General features: G+C 59.1%; 1 protein-coding gene across 15 annotated transcripts in view; it reads left to right on the top strand.

The window, feature by feature from the left end:
• MACF1 (microtubule actin crosslinking factor 1) overlaps window positions 1-23,703 on the top strand; it is a 141,106-nt gene that overhangs the window by 32,296 nt on the left and 85,107 nt on the right. For all 15 annotated transcript variants that reach the window (XM_054223602.1, XM_054223607.1, XM_054223605.1 and 12 more), the window contains exons 4-27: window positions 2,180-2,257; window positions 4,021-4,113; window positions 10,305-10,471; window positions 11,235-11,347; window positions 11,440-11,546; window positions 11,998-12,117; window positions 12,223-12,318; window positions 12,576-12,703; window positions 12,816-12,909; window positions 13,667-13,821; window positions 13,960-14,236; window positions 14,685-14,813; window positions 15,092-15,169; window positions 15,328-15,489; window positions 16,120-16,224; window positions 16,988-17,083; window positions 17,701-17,826; window positions 20,036-20,188; window positions 20,667-20,821; window positions 21,252-21,378; window positions 21,819-22,002; window positions 22,604-22,773; window positions 23,049-23,227; window positions 23,416-23,554. In XM_054223602.1, the coding sequence (XP_054079577.1) occupies window positions 2,180-2,257; window positions 4,021-4,113; window positions 10,305-10,471; window positions 11,235-11,347; window positions 11,440-11,546; window positions 11,998-12,117; window positions 12,223-12,318; window positions 12,576-12,703; window positions 12,816-12,909; window positions 13,667-13,821; window positions 13,960-14,236; window positions 14,685-14,813; window positions 15,092-15,169; window positions 15,328-15,489; window positions 16,120-16,224; window positions 16,988-17,083; window positions 17,701-17,826; window positions 20,036-20,188; window positions 20,667-20,821; window positions 21,252-21,378; window positions 21,819-22,002; window positions 22,604-22,773; window positions 23,049-23,227; window positions 23,416-23,554 (3,231 nt within the window). The remainder of the gene's footprint in view (window positions 1-2,179; window positions 2,258-4,020; window positions 4,114-10,304; window positions 10,472-11,234; window positions 11,348-11,439; window positions 11,547-11,997; window positions 12,118-12,222; window positions 12,319-12,575; window positions 12,704-12,815; window positions 12,910-13,666; window positions 13,822-13,959; window positions 14,237-14,684; window positions 14,814-15,091; window positions 15,170-15,327; window positions 15,490-16,119; window positions 16,225-16,987; window positions 17,084-17,700; window positions 17,827-20,035; window positions 20,189-20,666; window positions 20,822-21,251; window positions 21,379-21,818; window positions 22,003-22,603; window positions 22,774-23,048; window positions 23,228-23,415; window positions 23,555-23,703) is intronic.

The following is a 23,703-nucleotide window of genomic DNA, read 5'->3' as shown; positions in this document are numbered from 1 at the left end:
ATTCGTAGCAGCCGGCAGCGTGCAAACCTCTTCCTGCGTCTGGAGCGTCGTAGAGTCCCCCTCCTTCCTCCTCCTCCTCCTCAGACTGACACACTCATTCAGCTCTGAGAAGATCCTGATTGCTACAACAGGGTAGCACAGCAGGAATTATTTTAGTTTTCCCCTAAAATAGGATCTGGGTAAAGATCTCCTCCCTCCCTCCCTCCCTCCGTTACCCTCCAGAGATGCCAAATCAGTTTTTGTGGGGGCTGAAAAATTGGATCGAGCTCCTTGTGATCCAGACACTTCCTTCACTTTGCTCCGCCTTCCAAAGCCGGGGGGAAATTTCCCCGCTGGAGCCCAGGGTGTGCCGGAGATCCGGCCGCCTTCGTCCCCGCTCTTTTCTTTTCCCATTTACCTGCGTGTTGTTGCATTTTGGTTTCCATTCTGTCTCCCTGTTGTGTCACCCTCCCGTCGCCACTCTCCCTCCCCTCCTCGTTAGCAAATAGAGCCGCCAGCTCAGCGGAGCCTTCGCCTGGTGAGAGCGCCGGCCTGGTGCCGTGCAAGCAGCGAAGAGCGTGAGGAGGAAGATGATGATGATGAAGAAGTAGGTTGAGTCTGCCCCGGCTGCAGCGCATCCCCGGCGGACGCTGGAGTGCCGCCAGATAGTCCAGTGCAGCCCAGCATCGCCGGGGCTCCGACCTTCCCCTCGCTTGGGTTTTGGCCGGGGTTTTTGACAAAGCCCACCCTGCTCGCCCCGAGCGAGGGTCTGCGGAGGGGAAGCTGTAAGAGCGGAGAGGCACCCGCTGCCGCGGTCCTCGTTACCGGGCTGTGTTCACTGGATTGTCTGGGCGTTCACTGCAGTGTCGCCCGCAGTCAGGGCACGCCACCCACCTGGTGTGACAGCATGTGTCCCCCCCACGGGGCGGGAGGGGACAGGGACGGGTCCTGCACGCTGCTGCCAGCCGCGTCCCCTCGGGGGACCGCGGTGACGCCTGGTCACCTCACACTGCATGGACAGTCTCCGGGCACGGGCACCTTCTCGTGGGGCTGGTGTCACCGTGGGGTCCCGGGTGCAACCGGTGACCCCGTGCATGTGAGTGGAGGTGGGAGCACAGCCTGGCCCCAGCCGAGGGTCACCCCCACGGGGCCGGACCCCAAAACCTTGCTCAGGTGCAAGAGAAGGTAGGTTTTCCAGCCCCCTTGCTCTGGGTGACCATTCCCTGGTGCACAGTGTCACCTCCCTCCTGGAGCAGCGCAGGAGGAGCTGGGGCTGTAGCACCTTCCTGGAGATGTTCCCCTTGCAGGGACAGCTTTTACCCTTCAGGCTGGGGACGGAAGGTGACTCGGAGGACTTGGGGTGTCCTCGTGGGTCAGAGCATCCTGGTGATGCCTCATGTTGAGGCTGGGATCAGGATTTGGGCATCGATCGTCCCCCTTCTGCTGATTTGGAGCAGACCCAGCATCCCGTGCCCTTCCCCGAGCCACAGCTCAGCCATCGGGTACATCAGACAATCCCCCCCTGCAGCAGCGGCGATGAACAGAGCCCAGGGCTCTCCTTTCTCCCCTCCCCAAGGGTTCAGAGGTGGTGCCTGGGCAGCAGCCCCTGCCTGCGTGCTGGGGGAGCTGAGCCAGCTCTGCAGGGGCTGATGCTGAGGTCGGGGTTTCTCTGCTGTCAGTGGGGACCCGTGGCCGGTCCCCGCCCGGGTCCCCGCGTCCTGCTGCGGAGCAGACCTGCTCTGCTTCCACCTGGATGGGTCATATTCTGTACCTGCTCGGTACATCTCTTTTTTGCTGAGCCCTCTTGTCTGGCTGACCACGGGGTGGGTGAGATCCTGCCCTGGGATCGAGAGGCCGAGCCAGTCCTGCCGGCAGCCGTGTGCTGCCCAGCTCAGAGCCTGGACGTGTCCCTGTGGGCTCTCGTGGCACGCTGAGGAGGTGACAGTCTCAGGGTCTCCCCACCTCCGTGCCCCACCATGGCTTTTTTCCCTGCTCTTGCAGTATCGTGCATAGCAATGCCTTCATTTGCCTCCAGAGCAAGAAGACAGAGCGGATGTGTGGGGTGCACGGGGGGGTCACGCCAGCACGCTGAGCGCGGGGGGCTGCCCGGTGGCTCCCGGGGCATGCGGGGGGCGGCTGTGTGTGCCGGGGCTGCCGGCCGCGGCCCCATGAACCCACTTCTATCACTTCTCTCTTGCAGCCGCGTGAGAAGGGGCGGATGCGTTTCCACCGGCTGCAGAACGTGCAGATTGCCCTGGATTTCCTGAAGCAGCGACAGGTGAGGGCCGATTTAGGCTCATCCAGACGCAGAGCTGGGTGATTTGTGGTCCTTTCTCCTGGGGAGGGCTCTTGGGAAGGGTGTTGAGAAGCAGCATCACCTTGTGCCGGGGTGTGCTCATCACGGCGGTGCCGGTTGAGGACGGCTGTTGAGGGACTTTCCCCGCAGACGTTGCGCACTCTCAGAACCACCCATGCGGTGCAAAAGCTGGTACCAAAATGAGGGACCAGACTCCAGTTCTGGGAAGGGTTTTGCAAACGTCACAGACGGTCACTTCTGCACCCCAAAAGCCTCACCCCGACAGATGCCGGCGGTGGGGATGGGCAGCTGTGGCACGTCCGTACCTTCCCACCAGCTTCGGGGCAGAGGGGGCAGCTGGCTCCTGCCCAGCCCCACGCTGCCATGGCCTCGGCGCTGGCACAGCTGGGTGCCTCGTTGGGTGGCATCACCGCTCCGGACGGCAGCACGGACGTGTTGTCCCCCCGTGCTGCCCCTGGGCAGCACCGCCCTGTGGCTTTCGGAGGGCAGGCTCCCTCCGCCGAGCTTTTTGGAAGGTGCTGGATCCACAGCGCTTGTGTGGCTGGTAGGGACCAGGCATCCTCCACCCCCGCGGGCAGATCCCGCCCGGAGCAGTGGGATGCATCCCCAGACTTGTTGGTTCTGCAGGTGAAACCCCCGCAGCCCCGGGGGCCGGGTGTCCTGTTCCGCCTGTTCCGTCAGGTCTCCCCGCCGCGATGCTCCCCAGATACGCCGAGAGACGATGATAAATTGTACCAGTTCATGCTGAAGCAGAGATTTTTCTCTCTGTGCTGGCCTGAGGGCACTGAATAAATTTGAGCACATGCCCCATTCCAGGGAGGGTGAGCCGCTTCCAGCCCCCCCCCGCTCCTCCCCAGCCCCTTGATAGAGACATTTTGCCGGCGGCTCGTGGGAGCTTGTTTCTCTACTTGAATGAAACAGCTTTTTCCTTTGAAGCGTGATGGCCGGGTGGCAGCAGCTTTACTGGGACGTCTTACCCCAGATGCTCCTGCTAGAGATTGTGGGGTCCCACTGAGTGTTGGGGAGCGGGAACACCCCCGTGGGGAGCCCAAAGCACGTGGCAGCTCCCGGGAAGGCGGCTGCGAGGAGGGCAGGGGCAGTGGCCGGGCAGCATCGCTCCGGTTTGCAGCTGCTGGAAGCACCGAGGGTGGTGCTGCTGGTGCTGCAGGCATCTCCGTGGGGTTCGGGGACTGCCCATGCCTTTAAACCACCCCTCGAGCAAAGCAGCCGGGAGAGAGCAGCTCTGGGAGCGCGTGGGGCCGGAGTCTGCCAGGAACGGGGGCTTTCGGAAGGACCCTGGGTGAGGGCAGTGATAACCTTTCTGCCTTTGTTAGGGCTGATTGATTAGCAGCTTGGTTTTGAACCCAGGAGGGAGTTATTAAAGCTGGGCCATCCTCTTTTACCCATGCTCTGTGGTCTGTAGCTATTAAATTATGCACTAGTGCGCAGGGCTTCGGGGACGAGGCACTTTTCCACGCGAGCTGAAATAAAGCCGTTAAGTGCTGGGAAAGTGCTTCTAGATGGAGAGTGCTGGAGATGTGAAAAATCCTTCCTTCCCCCCTTCCCAAGGCGGCACACGGTGTGGCCTCGCTGCCTCTTTGGGAAATGCCAGGGTCTTGTGCGTCCACTCCCCTCTGGAGTGGCCCCGGGGACAGGGTGGATGGGGACATGCCCTCCATGGCTGGGCTTGGTGGGGAACTTTGACCCTGTTGCTTCTCTTTCAGGTGAAACTGGTGAACATCCGCAACGATGACATTACAGACGGCAACCCCAAGCTCACCCTGGGGCTCATATGGACGATCATCCTCCATTTCCAGGTAGGTCGGGAGTTTCTTCCTGAAGGATCACGGGGCGGATGGCGGGAGCGCGTTGTCTCTGCGTGTTTCGTGGCGATGCCAGCTCGCAGATCGGTCTGGAGGATCAGCACACGTCGCAGTGTCATGGAGACCGGTGTCGGAGAGTAGCAATGCTCTTTTCTCATCATTTACGTAATGAAATCGTTAATGATGGGTTGTGTGCGGTGGCCTCCCGGTTGGCACCAGGGCTCTTGGTGGTAGCTGTTTGCTCAGCTGAGTCTCTGGAGGAGAAGAGCAGATTCGGAGGGGGCGGGGGGGGGACAGGCTGAGCTCATGCCTGTGTGGGGCTGTTATCCCGAAGCGCTCCCGGCCCTTTGGGTGGTCGGTGCAGCCACGGGATCTTTTGTTGGGATAGAAAACATCAGCTGCAGGACAGTGGTTCAGGACAGGGACGGGAGAAGCTTTCTGACCCAGCTGGGGAACGCACTTAGGACCATCTCCAGCAATCGTGTGCTGCAGAACGGGGTCTCATGTTTTTAAGAGCCTCAAATTGTCTTATTGTAGCTTTGGTGGCCTCAGGGGGACGATGCGTGGCCTGTAATGCCACCAGTGCGTTGGCATGTGGGGCTTGCTCAGCGGAGCTGCTGTTAGCCATGTGGCACTAGCCCTGGGGCTGTCTCCGCCGATGTGGCATTAGCCCTGGGGCTGTCTCTGCCGATGTGGCACTAGCCCTGGGGCTGTCTCTGCTGTGGGACGGAGCCCCGTGGGAGCTGCTGTGTCCCGGCTCCCTGCCGTATCCCCACTGGCATCTTCCAGACGAGACCAGCGCTGGCTTTGAGACCTCGTAAGGAAGATTTTCCTTTTTGGAGGATGAGTGGGCAGCGCCTTTTGGGGGGAGCACGGGGATAAATTGGGTGTCAGGCTGCTGACGAGGCGCTCTGCCGGCGTTTTGGCCCCGGGAAGCAGCCGGGGTCGAGCAGGGTCTGGATGCTGATGAGTCACTGTCATCTCTGGTGGGGCCCTGGCTGGTGGCATCCTGTCCCCGCTGTCCTCGAGGTGGCCCTGCCCTGGTGCGTCCTCTGCTGCAGGAGACCAGGGAGGGGAGATCAAGAAGTCCTGGGTCCCCTCCATGCTCAGCTGGGAGGGGACACTGTCACCCGGGTGTTGGGGACAGGGTGGGTGACGAGGGGGCCCCAGGGGAGCTGGGCTGGTGCCGGCGAGCCTGCGCGTCCTCTCCCTGCTGCGCTAACGGGATTTTTTCTGGGGTTGTGGCTCCATTGTGAACCTCTTAATCTCCGGTGTCCCAGTGCCGCTGCCCGGGGGCAGGCGGCTGGGAGAGCCCTGGGGGGAGCTTTGGCGTGGGCTGGTGTCCCCTGCTCCCCATTTTCTGTCTCGTCCCTGCTTTTGGCATGTCTTACCCTGCTGTGGTCCCTCCGAGCTGGCAAGAGGAGTCGGGATGCTGCACGCTCCTCGAACCCCTGCCCTCAGCGGCGTTTGGGGCAGGACGTGGGGCCGGGCTGGGACGGGAGCATCGGCGCTGCCGCAGCCTGTTGGGACCCCGCGTCTGTGGCTCCCGAAGCGACACTGGGTCCCCAGGGCACCCGGGGCTGCCCCTCTGCGCCCTGGCAGGAGGGTGGGCTCGTCAGCCGGTCTCAGCATTAAGAAGGAAGGAGCAAACCTCCCGAATTGGAGCGGAGCACCCCTGCGGGAGCCAGCGCAGCAGCCCCGCGTCCCCGGCGTGCGTGCAGAGCCGCTCTGACTCCTCCCTGCTTTTTTTTTTCCCCCTGTTTCTCTCCCACCCCTTCCTTTATGCTACCTTTTGCCAACCTTCCCCGGGTTTTGTGTTTTTTATCCCCCCACCCCATCCCTTCCCCAGCCTCTCCCGCTCCCCCTCCCAGCTCCGCCGCCTGATTCCTGCTCCCTGTTTGTGTTGGCGAGGGCCGTGCTCCAATTACCTCATATTTGGAGAGAAGGACGCCGCAGCCAATCCCCGCTCCCTCTGCTTTTAGGTCAAGTGATTTCTGAACTGCAGTGAGATGCTTTGAATTTGTCTTCTCGCAGCGCCCAGGCTGTAAGATGGCTGTCTGGAGCGGCGGCGGCGGCAGGGCTGGCGGGAGGGAGCGGCGGCAAGGGGTGGTCGGCGGCACGGTGTACGGCGTGCGTTTGATCCGATGAAGCCCGGCTCGGGATTTATTCGGGAGCCGGCGACTCGCTTAGCTGCCTTACAGCCGGCACTGAGGAGGAGGAGATGGGGAATTCTCTGGGCTGCGTTAAAGAGCCAAAGGAAAAAGCCGTGGGAAAGGCACCCCTGTCTCCCAAAAAAAGGGTCCGCTTTAAACGGAGGCGGAGGGGGAAGAGGAGAGCGATGCCGGAGGCAGCCCCGCAGGAGGAGCCCCCGGCCCCGGAGGTGGCTGAGGATGAGGAGGCACTGAAGTGGAAGGCAGCCCCGCGGCAGAAGGGAGGAGAGGAGCCGGTGGGGGGAGACCCCAACCCTGCGTCCCTGCACCCCGGGCTCATCGTGCAGGTGAAGGAGCGGTTTCAGGGAGAGGTGCAGAAAGCTCGCCTGGTGCTGGAGCCGCGGCAGCCGGCTGCGGCGGGGGCTTCCCCAGAGGAAGGCACCACCGTCATCGCTCGCTTGCTGGAGAACCCGGCCGAGAAGGGCTGCGAGAAGGCGGTGAGCCGGCTGGTCGAGCTGCAGAGGAGCGGTGCAGGCAATCGCCGGGCCGTGCTGCTGCCCGTGCGCGGGGACACCGATGGCCGTACGGAGGGGGTCCTGTCCCCAGTGAGCGCCGTGTCCAGCCAGGAGTCAGCAAAGAGCCGGGAGCCAGGGGCCGGCAGTGCCACGGATGCCTGGGGGAGAGGAGGCAGCAATGATCCCGGCTCCAGTGCCGCGTGGACCTGCTCCTCCACAGCAGAGCCAGGCACTGTTTCCGAGCTGTCTACGCCGTCCCCCATGGTGGATCAGCTGGAAAACCCCAGTGTGGGGAGGACCTCAGGGTTGCCATCGTTTCGGGCTGGGGAGGGAGATGGGCATGGACTGCCGGTCTCCCGCAGCCCGTCCTCCTTCAGCGGGCGCAGCGGCGGCATGGCCTGGAGCTCCTCGGGGTACGGCAGCGACCCGGCACGTCGGCCAGCCAAGGGTGCTGGAGCCAATGCGACCACGGTGTCTCCTGAAGGTGGCCACAGGCTTGCTGCGGAGAGCTGGGCTCGGAGGGGGAGCTCGGGGACGGCCAGAGGAATGGTCAGTGTCTGTGTGTACCCTCACCCCCTTTTTGGAGCCGGGTGGGGGGACCTGGTTCAGTGGACCCCAGGTCTTGGTGGCCCCTGGGGACAGTCGTCTTGGTGAGGTGCAACCTTGAGCTGAGCGTGGGCAGGATGATTGGTGCAAAAAGCTCCTGTGATGCCTTTTCCCCTCTGAGCATCTCTGCTGGGAAAGCATCCCCCGGGGACCAGCCGTCCTGTCCTCTGCTCCGGCAGGGGTGGTCGGAGAGTGGCTCTTGCCGGCAGCTGCGACCAGCAGTCACGCGGGCTCTCGGTGCCATTGCATTTGCCATCATCATCTTGCTTGCGGTCACTGATGTCACACATGCCCTCGGGGCTGCGTGGTCGGGTGCGACTTTGGGATGTCACCTGCCTGTGGGTGGACATGGAGGTGCAGGGTCTCTGCCTGCTCTGGGGGGGCTCCAGGAGGAAGAAGAGGGGATGATGCTGTGTTTGGGTTTGGAGTCCGTTGTTGCTGTTTGGAGGTGGCTCTTTGGGGGTGACAGGGCTGAAGGCACCGTAGGGTTTGGCTGGGGACCGCACGCCCTGGGACAAGCACGTGGTTGGGGGGGCAGGAAAGGGGCTGTGGCCCCCCGATACCTTTGCTGGGTTGGGACTGGTGTCGCGGCCACCATCCAGCCTTCAGTTGCCACCGGTTGCTTGATGTCCAAGGCTGATATTGGAAGGGTTTGGAAAGGGCTGGCCCCGGGTCCTGTGAGTTTCTGCTCTCTCTTCTCGCTGGTGCCTCCCTAAATCTTTGTCCTGACACAGACATGTGAAGAAAGGAGGGTGGAGCTGGTGCCGCATCCTGCACCTCCGTAAGCGCGGCTCTAGGAGGGTTCTCCTGCAAGGATGCCCTCGGGGAAAGGCCCAGCGGCTGGAGAACCCCAGTGCTGTGTGAGTGATTAAAAATAAAGGATTTATCTGAGATGGGTGCCATGAGGAGCTCCCCGATGGGCAGCGGCACTGGAGAGCCCAGGTGGGGCACAGCCGATGGGAGGGTTTGCAGAAGGTTTCATTCCTCTCTTAATTAAGAGCCGCTGGGTAATCAATAAGGGGGTGCTGGGCAGGTGGAGGGTTGTGGGTCCCTCCATGCTCCCTGCAGGCGTGGAGGGCCCCATCCTGCTCCTTGCCCATCGTATCACCCTGTCCATCCTGGCTCTGGTGCCGGGTCCCGGCATCCCTAAGGAAACCTGGCCCCCGGGGCTGGAGGAGTTAAAGGCAGCGCCGGTGGTGTGGCAGCGGCTGACAAAGAGCAGTTTTGTGTGTGATGAGCGTATCAGGCTCGGCAGAGGGAGGTGAGCTGCGGCATACCAATTACACCGCCGCTTGCCGGGCTGTGCCGTGCCTCGGCAGCATCCTCCCCGTCCCCGCCGGCGGGAGAGACGGCTAATCCTGCAGCTCCCTGCCGCCTGCCTGCAAAGGGATCCTGGCAGCTGGGATCCGTGCAATGCCAGCACCCAACTGGCTGTATTTTGGGGGGGAATAAAGCAACTGGGTGTTTTCCAGGCGGAGTGGGCTTGGAGTGGCGGCGGGTAGGGCTGGGTCCTGGCACACCTTCTCCCTGCAGTGCCGGGAGGAGAAATCCAGCGAGCAACCAGCCCTCCTTGCCTTTCCACAGGCGCCCCGGAAAATACGTGAGGCTCACATCCTCCCCTTTGTCTGCCCCTTAATTAAGGGGAGGTAATTGTACTAATTGGGGAGCTGGGGGGAGGGGGGGGGATGGGTGAGGAGGAAGCCGTGCCAATCAGAAATATGCTGGCATGCGGAGACACGTGCGTTTTGTCACGTGCGAGTCTGGGATTTGCAGCCGGTCCTGGGCGTCTGTCTAAGAGGGGTCTGTGGCTGTCGGTCTCTTTTGTCGGGGAAGTGGGTCACAGCACCCCTGCCACCAGCACCCCCTGCCCCTGCATCTCGGAGCGAGGCAGAGTGGGGGACGCGACAGCCTTCTCCTCATCCTTCCCTTTCCCCCTGGGATGGAGCTGGTAGCTCCGCTCCAAGCAGCTCCACTGGCTGGAGGTCGGGGAGAGACCTCTACCCCACACGTGTTCTCAGATAGCACCTCTGAGTGCCGTTTCCCACTTTTTAAGTTGTTTTTTAGTTTCTAACAATGTGATGCTCCAGCTGGAGCATCCCCCAGCATGCCGGCTGCCCCGGCGAGGGGTGGCGTTGGTGGTCCCCTCTTGGGTGCTCCCCCACCGCCCAGCTATGGGTGCTGCTGGGTGGGGTTGACCATTCCTGCATGAGCCCCGGGTGTCCCAGGGTGCTGGGGCTCCTCTCGGTGGGCGCTGGGCAGGAGCGGGCAGCGGAGCGGGTTTGTACAGGAGGGTGCAGGAGCACTGCTGTCGGCACAGCGTGTTCGGGGCAGGAAGAGACCCGCCTGGTCCCCGTCGCGCCAGGGCAGTGTGTTCCCGGCGAGGTGTGCCCCAAGCCCTGGCTGGGGGACATGGTGCTGGCATAATGTGCCGGGGCACGCCACAGGCTGCCGGCTGCACAGCGCTGCTCGCCGGTGGGCTCCGGGCACGTGTGGCAACCGCCGCTCCCGAGAGCACAGCCCGGGCAGAGGAGCAGCTCAGTGAGCTCGGTGGTGGTAGGAAGCCGAGGTCCGGCGGTGGTGGCTCCGGTGGCGGCAGGGCTGAGCTGGGCTGCACGCGTGGCCAGGCAACACCTTGTACCCCTGTGAGATGGGGCTGGCAAATGGCTGTGCCTCCCTCGTGTGCCGGGATCTCCAGTTTGCCCAAACCACACCGCACCTCGTCACCCTGGTGCAGATCCGGTGGTCCATCCCCATATCTGTTGGCTTCGGGGTCCCCTGTCCCCCGTGGTGACTGGGAGTTTCCTCCTGCCCTTCCTGGCAGCTGCCATATCTCGGGCAAGTTCATAGGAGCTGGAGGTGCCTGGTGGTCATTCCTCCACCTGCATCACCCCATGGCTCTGCCACTTCCTTACAGATCTCTGACATCTACATCAGTGGGGAGTCGGGGGATATGTCAGCCAAGGAGAAGCTGCTTCTGTGGACACAGAAGGTGACGGCGGGTTACATCGGGGTGAAGTGCACCAACTTCTCATCATGCTGGAGCGATGGGAAGATGTTCAACGCCCTCATCCACAGATACAGGTAGGCAGGAAGGAGCAGCGGAGAGCATCGTCTGGGTGGGAGGAAGGGCTGGGACCTCCCAGGCGTCCCACCGCTGCGGTTGGCGATGGTGTGGATTGCTTGGAGATGTAGGTGAGGCTTGCAGGGAGCAATGTCTCTTCTTACCTTTTATCTCTTCTGCCAGATAGCTGGGGGGTGGATGCTTGGGAAGAGCACATCACGGCATGGTAGAGGTCAGAAGGGACCTCTGGAGATCATTTAGGGCCAGAGCAGGGTCACCCAGAGCAGGTCACACAGGGATGGCGTCCAGGGGAGTTTGGAATGTCTCCAGAGGAGACTCCACACCTCTTGGGCAGCCTGTGCCAGGGCTCTGCCACCCTCACAGCAAAGAAGTTTTTCCTCGTGTTCAGATGGAATTTCCCGTGTTCCAGTTTGTGCCTGTTGCCCCTTGTCTTGTTGCTGGCCCCCACTGAGAAGAGCCTGGCCCCATCCTCTTGCCCCCTGCCCATTAGCTCTTGCTGAGCTCCTCTCTCAGCCTGCTCTTCTCCAGCTGAACAGCCCCGGGGCTCTCGGCCTTTCCTCAGCTCAGAGATGCTCTGGTCCCCTGAGCATCTCCGAGGCCTCCGCTGGACTCTCTCCAGCAGTTCCTTGTCTTTCTTGAACCGGGGAGCCCAGAACTGGACCCAGTGCTCCAGCTGTGGCCTCACCAGGGCAGCGCAGAGGCCTGCCTTGACCTTTACCAATGTCGTGGTGCCATGTTGTGACTCTGGCGTGTGTCTTGCAGGCCAGATCTGGTGGACATGGAGAGGGTGCAGATCCAGAGTAACCGGGAGAACCTGGAGCAGGCCTTTGAGATCGCCGAGCGGCTGGGGGTCACGCGGCTACTGGATGCCGAAGGTGGGTGGCCGGGGGAAGCGGATGGTGCAGGGACATGCCGACCTCTCCAGCCGCTCCCGTTCCTCACTGCTTTTCTGCTTCCCCCTTGCCAGATGTGGACGTCCCCTCTCCGGATGAGAAATCCGTGATAACTTACGTGTCTTCAATCTACGATGCCTTTCCCAAAGTCCCCGAAGGAGGAGAAGGGATCAGCGCTATTGTAAGCATCACTGCAGGTTGGGAGGCTGGGACGGCCGTTTGGGAGGCAGCTGGTTGTTGCTGGAAGGGTTTGGAGGTTCCCCGTCCGCCATAGCAGATGGACAATGGGTGGAAGAGGCTCAGGGGGAGGAAGGAGCTTCCCCATTAGCGTGTCTGCCCTGAGAACGGCCGGTGTGCCTGTAGGACCATGGCATTCTCCAGGCTCTGCAGGTTATGCCATGGGTTTTGAGCTCATGGGAAAGCTGAGCTGGCTTCCAGGGAGCAGCTTGCAAGGAGGATCCTCCTCCTCATTCCTGTACCTGGGACGGTGTCACAGCAGGGAGGCGCAGGCGAATGATCCACCCTGTAGCTGTGAACGTGGCACTTCGCTGTGCTCGGCAGGGCCGGGCTCTGCCTGTCCCTGCAGAGACCTGCCCACCAGCAGCACTCTGCAAGGGTGCTCTCACCCGCAGGAGGTGGATTCGAGGTGGCTGGAGTACCAGAGCCGCGTGGAGTCCCTCATCTCGTGGATCAAGCAGCACACGATACTCATGTCAGATAAATCCTTCCCCCAGAACCCTGTAGAGCTAAAGGTAGGTCCTGGACAAGGTCCATCTGCGGTGTCCCGTGTGCTTGGCGCCAAGAGCTGGGTGGTGACATTCCCCAGGGTGGTTTCTGATGAGCCTTTCTCACCGCAGGCACTTTATAACCAGTACATACACTTTAAAGAAACTGAAATCCCAGCGAAAGAGCAGGAAAAAGGAAGGATAGAGGAGCTCTACAAACTGTTAGAGGTAAGTATCATCATGGCTACCCTGAGGCTTGTAGGTGGGAGTGTTGTGCTTTTAGCAAGACTAAAGTGTGCTCCGTTGAGATTTATTTTGGAATGGAGAAGTGGAAATAACCCTCAGGGTAAATGATGTAGCAAGCAGCGTGCTGCAGGAGTGGAGGCAGAGCCGCTGCCGTGTAGCCCCACTTTCCTCGCTGTAATTTCTCTCTAGCCAGCTCAAGGAGGAGGTGGAAAATGCCATTCTGTTGATGTTTTCCCCAGGTATGGATTGAATTTGGACGCATCAAGTTGCCCCAGGGCTACCACCCCAACGACGTGGAGGAGGAGTGGGGCAAACTCATCATAGAGATGCTGGAGCGCGAGAAGCTCCTGCGGCCGGCGGTGGAGAGGTCGGTGCCCTGCCCGCAGCAGGCAGAGTCCCCTGTGGGGATGTCCCCAGCTGCCCTGGCTGGGGGACATCACAAAGCTTCTCTCTCCTTCTCTTTCCCTCTGCCATTGCAGGCTGGAATTGCTGCTACAAATCGCTAATAAAATCCAGAATGGTGCTCTGAGCTGTGAGGAAAAACTCACTCTCGCGAAGAACACGCTGCAAGCGGTGAGTGTGTGGGGTATTTCCCCCCTCCTGATTTCATTTGTTTTGTTTTCCTGCCTCTTCTCTTATGTCCATCTCTACCCCTTTCTTCCGTGTGGCGTGGTGGGTTCCCCTGGACAGCTTTCCTCTCTCTCCGGACATTGAGCCCATCCCAGAGGGGCTCTAGGGGCAGTGGTGGATACCTGCTGATCTATGGGACAGGGACCCTGGGGACAGGCGTCTGGGGAATGGCCTTGCCATGCAGCAGGCTACCTCTGGGGAGGCAGCTGGTGAGGCTGGATGTCTGCAGAGGTGCTGGCTCGGGGAGAACTGCAGTTCTGGGGAAGCTTGTTGTATAATGAGGCTTAAAACCCCCCAAATCTGTTTTATTTGTCTAGAAGACGGGCAGAAAGGACTCAGTTGCAGACTTGTAGCTACCTGGGTAGGGAGTAGATTTCTGAAGAGGGGTGTTTTCTTCTGGGAGGAAGATGTAAGGGTTGGGAGCTAAAAATGGTTAAACCCAAGCAAGAAGGTAGATGCTAAGTGCCTGTCCGTGGGATTAACCATGGGCGCCCATCTATCACTAGAAGCTTTCAGTTCGTCTGCGGGAGCTTTTCTAAAGGGCATGTGCTGGGTGTGGAGTGAACTCATGTTCTCCTGCTCAAGTCAAACTTGTAGATCAAAAGGTCTTTAAGTCGATGCTGGGCTGCTATGGGGTTCTCTCTGCCCGCGTGCCTGGGCTGAGGGGACCCAGCCCTCAGTCTCCTCTCTCTCGGTGCAGGACGCCGCTCACCTGGAGTCGGGGCAGCCGGTGCAGTACGAATCCGACGTGGTCGTCTACCTGCAGGAGTGCGAGGGGCTCATCCGCCAGCTACAGGTGGATGTGCAGATCCTTCGGGATGAGAATTACTACCAGCTGGAGGAGCTGGTGTTCAGGTGAGAGGGGCTGTGTCCCAGATGGTGTGTGGGTGGAGAAACGTGGTCAGGGGCTGATGCACGGGGCTCCTCAGCTTGCTGCAGGGAAGGATGGAGTGTGCGTGCATCTTCTTACCCGTGCCTTGCTTGCTCCTCCAGGATCATGCGGCTGCAAGACGAGCTGGTGACGCTGAGGCTGGAATGCACTAACCTGTACAGGAAAGGCCATTTCTCCACCCTGGAGCTGGCGCCCACTTCCACACTGAGCACGACGCACTTGAAAGGCGATTCCCTAACAAAAGGGCTGCACACCTCCTCCGCCTCCTGGTTCCGGAAGCCCATGACCAGGACAGAGCTGGTGGCCATCTCCTCTTCAGAAGATGAAGGCAGCCTCCGGTTTGTGTACGAGCTGCTGGCCTGGGTGGAGGAAATGCAGGTGAGCGCTGGCGCTCGGGGACACATTACCTGCCTCCGCACACACCGATGCGGGAAGGAGGGAAGCTGGCCTGGGCTTTTTCCTGCCTTTAGCTGTGAATAATTGCTTTGGTGGTTCAGAGTTTCTGGAGGGCGCCGATGCTCCTGTCTTGAGTTGGGTTTTCTCTCTTGTGATCCTGCTGATCAGTGGGTATCCAAAGATCCTTTCAAAGCTGGAAGCAAATCTGTACTGATGCAGTCAGTCCTTTGGTCTTATGTGGGTGTGAAGCTTGTGTAGGTTGTCCCAGAAGTCATTCAGTGTTGGAGCACTGGCTTAGGACCTTCTGCCAGGACTGGTGTGATGTTTGTTCCTTCTTGAGTGACCTAGGAGGTTTCCTTGCCCTCGTGTCCTTTCGAGATATGCTCCTGCAGATGAGGAGAGCTGACTTGGACCTCTTGGCCTGTTTCAGATGAGACTGGAACGGGCAGAGTGGGGGACTGACCTGCCGAGCGTGGAAACCCAGCTGGAGACCCAGCGGCACGTCCATACCAGTGTGGAGGACCTGGGCTCCAGCGTAAAGGAGGCCAGGATGTACGAGGTATGGTGGCACGGGCTGGGTGACACAGTGCGTGGCACAATGTGTACGGGAAGGTGAGGGCATCAGGATCGGCTCTTGTCGGTCAAGGTGCCTGGGGCAGAGGTATTTTTCAAGGACGGAGCTTCTCAATTGATGCTGGGCTGGTGCAAGAGACTGCTGCCCTGAGCCATCCCCTCCACCTCCTCTTGCTCACACAGAGCTGGGGAAAAAAATTTGGAGATGGGGTTTCAAGCGATGCCATCCTGTGTCAGGTAACAGGAGCATTTTTCATCCTTTAGGGTAAAATGTCTCAGAATTTCCGCGCTAGCTACACGGAGACCCTTGGCAAGCTGGAGACACAGTACTGCAAGCTGATGGTGAGTGGGCTCTGAGAGGGCTTGTAGCACTGCCCGGGGAGCGCGGGGTCCATCCCTGCCACCCTGCTCCTGAGCATCCCTGCGCCGAGGCTGGGGAGGGGGGAAGAAACCGGTCGCCTTCAGAGCAGGGAAGAGGAATCACGCTTCGTTTTGTTCAGGAAACCTCGAGCTTCCGACTGAGACACCTCCAGAGCTTGCACGGGTTTGTGTCTCAAGCCACCGCTGAGCTGATTTGGCTGAATGAGAAGGAGGAGGAGGAACTGGCCTATGACTGGAGCGACAACAACCCCAACATTGCTGCCAAGAGAAACTACTTCTCGGTGAGTGGCCCCAGGGCAGGGCTGGTGGGATGGGTGCTCTCTTGGTTGCGCTGCTGCTGCTTTCGATCCGCTGCGGGACCTTCAGCTACCAACAGACCTCAAGTCCCCAGGGGTTGGATGCTCCCTCCCAGGTCACTGAGCTTGTAGCTCATGAGTGCAGCCGACAAAAAGGCTCTCCCTAGAGCAGAAAATGCAAAAAAAGTGTTTGTTCAATCGAGTTTCAATCGAAAGGCATCAAAAGATCTGTTTTACGCCCTATTTGGAGCTAAAGGAATCTTTAACTAGCAGGGGGGCGGGCGGGAAAAGTCTGCGCTAAAAAGGAAAATTGATTCCTCTTTAAAGCAGTATGAATAAATTGCTGTCTTTCCACAATCGGACTGTCTGGAACTGAAGAGGTCCCCGGGCAGGTTTCCGGTGTCTGTGCCACGTCTGCCCCGTGTGTTTGGTGCGCAGGAGGCACCCTGATGGCGATCGGCTGTGGCGCTCCCATCAGCCGTGCTGGTTTCCCGGGGACCCGCTGGTATTTACCGCAGCGCTCCCGTACTGCGGGTTGTGTTGGTTGGACACATGCTCTGAGAGAGGCTGCTCCCCACAGCCGAGACTTGGACTGTGCTTGTGTCCTCCCTGCAGGAGCTGACGACAGAGCTGGAGGAGAAGCAGGACGTCTTCCGTTCTCTCCAAGACACGGCTGAGCTGCTGTCCCTGGAGAACCACCCGGCCAAGCAAACCGTAGAGGTGAGTGGGCACACGGAGGAGCCAGGACGAGCCCCAGGAATCGGCTGGCAGCAAGTCGTAGAATCACAGAATGGTTCGGGTTGGAAGGAACCTTAAAGCCCATCCAGTGCCACCCCCTGCCCTGGGCAGGGACACCTCCCACCAGCCCAGGTTGCTCCAAGCCCTGTCCAACCTGGCCTTGACCCCCTCCAGGGATGGGGCAGCCACAGCTTCTCATCTGGGATTGGGAAACTTGCTGTCCCGCCCCAGGGTGCCCTTAAAAAAGAGCAGCCAGGGCTGGTAAAGTGGGGTTTTTTTGGTGGCAGAAGAACATCAGTGCAGTGGTAGAGCTGTGTTATTCTGGGGAGTGCAAGGAGAAGCTCGAGGCCGTTCCCAAATAATCCCCACCTCGAATTAAGACACAGATACGCTTTTATAGAGCATGAGCCTTTCCTGCCATGAGGTGATGCAGGGAATGGCCTCGGCTCGGCTTGGAGTTGTCCAGGCTTGCAGGAGAACCGTGGTGGTGAAGCAAAGGGCTGCGGGGACATGTTTCTCCCTGGTGTTTCTCTTTGGGGTGGGAGAAAGCAAACCTGTGCCTGCCACAGCCCCCGGCATCGCCGGTCCAGGGTCTGCTGTTCTTCATGTCTGTGTCTGGCTCCCGGCTGCAGCCAGATCTTGCGCGTTTATGTACATCCCGCCGGCTGTAGCTGTGTCCTTCCTGTGACCCTCCCGGCTGGTAAATGCTCGTTATTCATCGCCGTTTGATGCGTGTGTTCCCCAGGCCTACAGTGCTGCCGTGCAGACCCAGTGGCAGTGGATTAAGCAGCTCTGCCTGTGTGTGGAACAGCACGTGAAGGAGAATGCCGCCTATTTCCAGGTACTTGGGAAGGGCAGCCCAAATTTCCCTCATCACCGTCCGCTGCATCCCACTATATGAGCTTCATACGCCGCTGCTCCCTTTTGGGAGAGAGGGAGGGAGGGATCTGTGGTGCTCGTGAGCGCTGCTTTCTCCTGACTTGTCTCCTCATGGGGGCTGCTTTCTCCTGGATCATCTCTTTCTCCTTAGCTGCTCTCTGGGGATGTCTCGCTAGGGCCAAAGGGATCAATGTCCATGTGGTGCTGGCCATCCGTGTGGGATGCTCGCTGTCCTCACAGCCCTAAGGCCAGAAAAGTGTTGGGAGCTGCTGGTTTAGATCACAGAATCCCAGACTGGCAGGGGTTGGCAGGGCCCTCTGGAGATCATCCCGTCCAAGCCCCTGCCAGAGCAGGGTCACCCAGAGCAGGTGGCACAGGGATGGCGTCCAGGCGGGTTTGGAATGTCTCCAGAGGAGACTCCACCACCTCTCTGGGCAGCCTGTGCCAGGGCTCTGCCACCCTCACAGCAAAGAAGTTTTTCCTCATGTTGAGACGTTGGGGTGGACCCTTGTCCTGCTGTGTGCTGCTGACTGCTCGATGGACTTGTGCAGGTTTCCGTGACCTTCTTTGCCTTTGCAGTTCTTCAGCGATGCCCGGGAGTCAGAGACCTACCTGCGCAACCTGCAGGACTCCATCAAAAGGAAGTATTCTTGCGACCATAACACGAGCTTGACGCGGCTGGAGGACCTGCTGCAGGACTCCATGGTGGGTTCTCCGACATCCCCACCACCCTGGGCAGGTGATGGGTGGCCTTCTTGCTCCGGTCCAGCAGCATCGCTTGGGGCACCTCTTGCTTCCCAGGGAAAACTGGGCTCATTTTATTCCTGCAATGGCACAGATTCACGTAACGTGGTTTGTTTCGCCATCTCGGTCAATGTTCTGCTTTTCGTTGGAGCTTCTGCATGTGTTTGTACATGGCCACAGGGTGCAGGATGTAACGCTGCTGATGGTAGCTGGATCTCAGTCATTACAGGGTGGCTGTTAATTAGAGGCACCGGCCTCGGGGTGAAGAGCAGGTGGCACGTGCTGTCTGTGCAAACTCATACCTTGAGATGGGGAAAAATAAAACATCTGAGCTGGTCGTTCCCCATCGGTGCCCTTCATCCAGGTCTGCATGGAGCTGGTCATGTTCTGCTGACAGAGGTGTCACGCAGAGCCCGTAGGATGCTCCTGTCTCTGTTCTTGAGCTTGCTAGGAGCACGGTGGGATGTGGAGAAATGCCTGCTCTTTATCCAGACCAAATCCCGTGTTAATCCATCGCGCTGTGCCGGTGGGGGGAGAGCCAGGGCAGCCCGGCTGCAGTGGGGACGGGGGCTCGGGGGCTTGGCAGCGCTGATCTCCGAACATGTGGCCTGGCTTAGCTGCGGCGTAGCAGAGAGCGGGCAATGGGCAATCGCGCCGTGATCTCGTTGTCCTGATTGGCTTGAAAAAAACCCAGCATAAAACCAAAACCCAAGGAGCAAAGCATCAGATGGTTTGCTTTGAAACCGGGGTCGGGGCGAGGATTTTGGCTGTGGTTTAACCGCTGAGCCGCTGGTGAAAGTGCCAGGAGGTGACATTTGAGTGTATGGAGGAAGGTGGCTGCTTTGGCTTTGCTCCACCACTGTGGTGTGGACACCACTGGTGTCCAGCGTGTCCCCAGTGAAGCCGGGATGCCATTGCTGGGTGTTTGCGATGGGTGCATCAGCTGGGCTAGGGCTCACTGTCTTCTTTCCTGGGGGGTCCCATCCTCTCTGTCTTGGTCTCGGGGTCATCCTGGTGTGTCCACCAGGACAGGGAGCAGCCGGCCAGGCTCCTGGGGTCTGTGTGTGCGAGCGCTGTAACACCAGGAGTCTGGCAGATGCCACCCGGGGTGGGAGAGGCTCGTCCGGGCAGGCGGAGAGTGGCCACCATCTCAGGGCCGGGGCAGCTGCTGAGCTCAGCTATATTACTCTTTCTTACCTAATGAGTTAAAGTTGTATTTCTTCCAATCATGCTCCCTGGGACAGGCACAGGTAGTTTATTTAATCATTTATTCTTTTATTTTTCTTTTGTTTTTTGCCATCAAATTATCCTCCACTGTTGTTAGCTCACTAACCGACCCCGAGAGTACCAAGCATGAGGGAGAACATTTTTCTGGGATCCTTTCTAAACTTTTGCTGCCGGAACCGGCTGAGCTGCCACTAATCACACGAGCTGCCAGTGTCGTGGTCCGCACACGTCTCCATCGGTGCCGGAGGCTGTTCCAGGGGTGCTTTTCCACCCGTCCCCCGGGTTGTCCCCGTCACCGAACCCAGCAGGGACTTGTGGGAATCAATTACGCCACATCTTCCTCCAACCGGCAAATTTCTGCCCAAACCCAGAGACCTGTGCGATCACTCCACCACTAGCCCCTTCTCCTGAGACTTTTTATCCGCTTAATTCATCGTATCCCCATTCCAGCCATTGGTTTAAACGTGCCTTCATCCTTTGCTTTAGAAAAGGGAGCATGCTTCTGTGGTCTCTCCTCCAGACAACTAAATGTCCCCGGCTTTGGGCTGGAGCTTGTCCTGCTCTTGGCCCCTTACGTCTCCTGGGACTTTAATTTTGCTGTATGCTGTGTTCTCTTTTTTTCCCCTTTCGAAAGAAAATGTTTTCTTGTCCTTAGCAGCAAAAGAGCCAGAGGCGTGCATGCGGCGTTGCAGGGCGGTGGGAGTAGTAGCGGAGAGGTCCTACCCCTGCCTCTGGACATCAGATCTCCCTCCCATCCCATCTCTCCTGACCCTTCTTCCCATCCCGTTAGGGCAGCAGCATCCTCCTGATGTGTCTGTTCAGCCCTTGAGATCCCAGTGTAGCTCTTGCAGACCAGCGTTGGGGTGGGGGGTGCCGAGATGCTTGGGAGACACCTCCTCTCCCCTGCCTCCCGCAACCCGTTCTTCATCCTTCTTTCTGCCAGGACGAGAAGGAGCAGCTTATTCAGTCGAAGAGCTCCGTCGCCAGCCTGGTGGGACGGTCCAAAACCATCGTTCAGCTCCGGCCCAGGAACCCGGAGCACCTTGTGAAGAGCACCATCCCCATCAAGGCCGTTTGTGACTATCGGCAGATCGAGGTGAGGGCTGGAAGGGTGTCGCTTTGACGGGGAAGGCAGGGAGGAGGCAGGGGAGCAACGCCCGTGATGGTTTAGGGTGAGCTCCATGGTGTCTGTCAATGGAAAGCAGGAATGGAGTGGGAAGACAGGAGGAGGGAAATAGTGCGGCTGTTTTTCCTGGAGTAGATCCCTGTGTCTCAGGTTTATTCTGGGCAGGAGTTAAAGTCCTTTTCCCCAGGGAGGATGGGCTTCATCAGCCTCAGCCAAAAAAGCACGTGGGTGGCAGCCAGCTCCGTTTAACTTCCTTGTCCCTTCCTCTCCAGACATGAGCGTGCTGCACTGCTTGGCACTATACCAGGCTGTTGCTTGATTAAAATACATATATCCGTATATTTCTGGAAGCTGGCTCGCCCCCAGGAGGGGAGCTGGCAGCAAGGGCAGGCGTGTGCAGCCCCGCTGCTGGTGTCTGATGGGTTGGGTGGTGTTGGTGCCGCTGCAGATCACCATCTGCAGGAACGACGAGTGCGTGCTGGAGGACAATTCCCAGAGGACCAAGTGGAAGGTGATCAGCCCCACGGGAAACGAGGCCATGGTGCCTTCTGTCTGCTTCCTGATCCCCCCGCCCAACAAAGAGGCCATCGAGATGGCCAACAGGTAACTTGCTGGTCTTTGCTGCGGGGGAGTCCCAGAGGTGCAATGGCAGGGAGCTGGGGAGGAGGTTGGTGGCACGGGAGGGGATGGATCTGGGGTGGGAGTGGGAGAGGAGCTGGTGTGGAGGAACAGGAGTGGGTGACACAGCTGATTTAAGGCAAGGGAAGGAATCCCTTGTGGTTGTACAGCTGTGAACTCCATCGCAGCAACTGCGTAGTAGTTTGCAGAAGAGAAAACGATGATTTGGGAGGAGGGATCCCTCCAGGGACCTTTGGCACTGGACAGCAGGAGCATGGCTCGCTGTGGGCTGCCGGGCTGGGCTCACTGCCTTCATGGGCTGCTGGCCGGCGGCGGTGGCTGGTGGATGAACAGGGTCAGGGCTGAGCGTGCTGGGGAGGTCTGGGGCTGGTAAATCTGCTCCTTCCCCTTGCAGGGTAGAGCAGTTGTACCAGAAAGTGATGGCGCTCTGGCACCAGCTCCACATGAACACGAAGAGCCTCATCTCCTGGAATTACCTGCGGAAGGACATAGCCCTGGTGCAAAGCTTCAGCGTGGAAAAGGTACGGTAGGAATTTCTCTGCCTGGCTCCGGGGCTGCGTCGTTCCCTGTTTGGGCTTCTTTGTGTGGCTGAGGAGCAGGGGAAGTGTTGGAGGGAAGACCAGAGACTGCAAGGTTGGGGAAGTCGAGAGTCTTTGCACCTTGAGCAGTGGGAAAACCCAGGCTTGGGCGTTCTGTGCAAAATGATTTGCAGTTTTTCCCCATAAAAAGCGCGTCAGCAGTCTGCTGCTGAACTGTAATAAGGGATTGTGGACTTAGTGTTTCATTAAGGAGTGAGCAAGGCTGGAGGGAGGCGGGAGGCTGATACAGGGGGGCTTGTCTTCTCCTCTAAAGAGGAAATACTCACTTGGCAAATGAAGGTGATTAGGCTGGGGAGGGTGGCTTCAGGTGATGCATAGGAAGTTGTTCCCGGGGGTTCCATGTGCTGCTTTTCCACTTGCAGCTCAGATCCTTAGCGCAAGGGGAATGCCAGCAAGCCATGAAGAGCCTCCAGGCGCACTACGAGGACTTCCTGCAGGACAGCCGGGACTCGGAGCTCTTCTCGGTGTCGGACCGGCTGCGCCTGGAGGAGGAAGTGGAGTCTTCCAAGGAACACATCCGGCAGCTGCTGGAGTCCATGGAGAACGGTGAGCTTCAAAGCGCTGATGGATTAACCAGGAGCTGTGGGGACTCATAAACAGAGGATTTATGGGATGGCTTAGTTTTCTTTTTTTCCCTGAGCTAACTAGTTGATGGTGTCAGCAGCTGCTCTCCTTATTTCTCCATCCATTCAAGTGTTCGGCCTTCGTCCAGTGATGTTCCTGCGGAGAGGGCCTGACTTTGCAGCTTCAGCTTAACTGCTGAGCCCTCTTACCCCAGCATTGTTGGAGATGGGTTTAGTCATTAGGATGCATTCTGAGCATTTAATATTTAAGAAAATATATGTAGCGGTCGCAGTCCTGCTGCTCAGGGCGGCGGTTGCCTTCTGGCATGACACAGCAGGACCGAATCCCGTTAAGACTGGGGACTCCGGCTTCGTCATGCGAGGTGCCCTGTGGCCGGGCTCATTCTCAGCTGCGTTTGAACGAGATGATTTGATTAACTTGTTTTCCGTCTGAGCAGAGGCCACGCTGCCTTGGCGTCAGCGCGATGCCGCGCTTGGGTCCAGGGCTCCCGACAGGTCCCTTCTGGGGCAGGTGCCGACCAGGGTTGTTTGAGCTGCTGTTTTGGTTTGTCTGTAACTCGCAGAAGACAAGGATGAGACCGTTGCCAGGACGTATCTCTCTGAGCTGAAGAATATCCGTCTGCGCCTGGAGGAGTGTGAGCAGAGGCTAGTGAGCCGAATCCAGTCCCCGAGCAGCGCCCGAGCAGATGGTGATACTATCCAGGAAAACACCATCCGCATTGCAGAGCAGGAGGTCAGTCCTGCTGCTGTGACATGGGGAGGGAGGTGGTGGCTGCTGGGTTTTAGCATGTGCCAAAAATAGCTTTTTAACTTCTCCAGGGTGAATGTGTGGGTGGTGGGTGTGTGACTGCATGGGGTTGGAGGGGATCTTGCTGCACAGAAGGTAGCAGGGAACCTCTCCAGGTGGGCTCCCTGCTTCATTTCATACCACCTCCTTTGCCAAGGGCAATCCTGCTTTTCCTCCGCCTGCTTGGGCTCTCCTTTCATGCTCTTTCCCTTCCTCCGCAGCGCATGCAGGAGGATCTGCAGCGGCTGCAGTCGGACCTGCGGTTTGTCTCGGAGACGTGCTACAGCTTCCTCGACAGGGCGCCCGCGGGGCCCAGCACGCCCCACTTGCGTTCGGAACTTGACCTCGTGGTGAACAAGATGGACCAGATGTATGGGCTGTCTTCCATCTACCTGGACAAGTGAGTCGGAACGCGCCTCTGTTCCCAAGTACCTTTTTTGTATCTGCCTGGTTCTGCTAAAGACCTTTCTTCTGGCCCTCTAACAAACCTTGCGCTGAGCTCCATCCCTCTGCGCAAACAGCCTCACGATCAAGAGGATGTCTGCCAAATTTTGGGTGTCATCGTGCTGCCTCTGTTTGATTTGCCAGGTTGAAGACGGTTGATGTTATTATCCGTAACACCCAAGGGGCAGAATCTCTGGTCAAAGGGTACGAGGTGAAGCTGAGCCAAGAGGAGGCAGTTCCCGCTGACCTGGCCGCCATTCAGTCGCACAGAGTGGCCTTGCAGGTTGGTGCTGGTCGCTTCCCAAGGTGGGTGGGCAGAAACCGGCCACTGCCGTGGTGTTTGTCGAGCGGGGTCCTTCCCTTTCTCTGCTGAATTTGCATTGTATGCCATTTTTCTTGCCTCGGTACAGATGCTTACGTGATCCCTTAGTC

Source organism: Rissa tridactyla, chromosome 18, assembly GCF_028500815.1.
Source record: "Rissa tridactyla isolate bRisTri1 chromosome 18, bRisTri1.patW.cur.20221130, whole genome shotgun sequence".
Taxonomy (NCBI): Eukaryota; Metazoa; Chordata; class Aves; order Charadriiformes; family Laridae; genus Rissa; species Rissa tridactyla.
The sequence above is the reverse complement of the archived record's forward strand: the minus strand, read 5'-3'. Positions and strand labels throughout refer to the sequence as shown.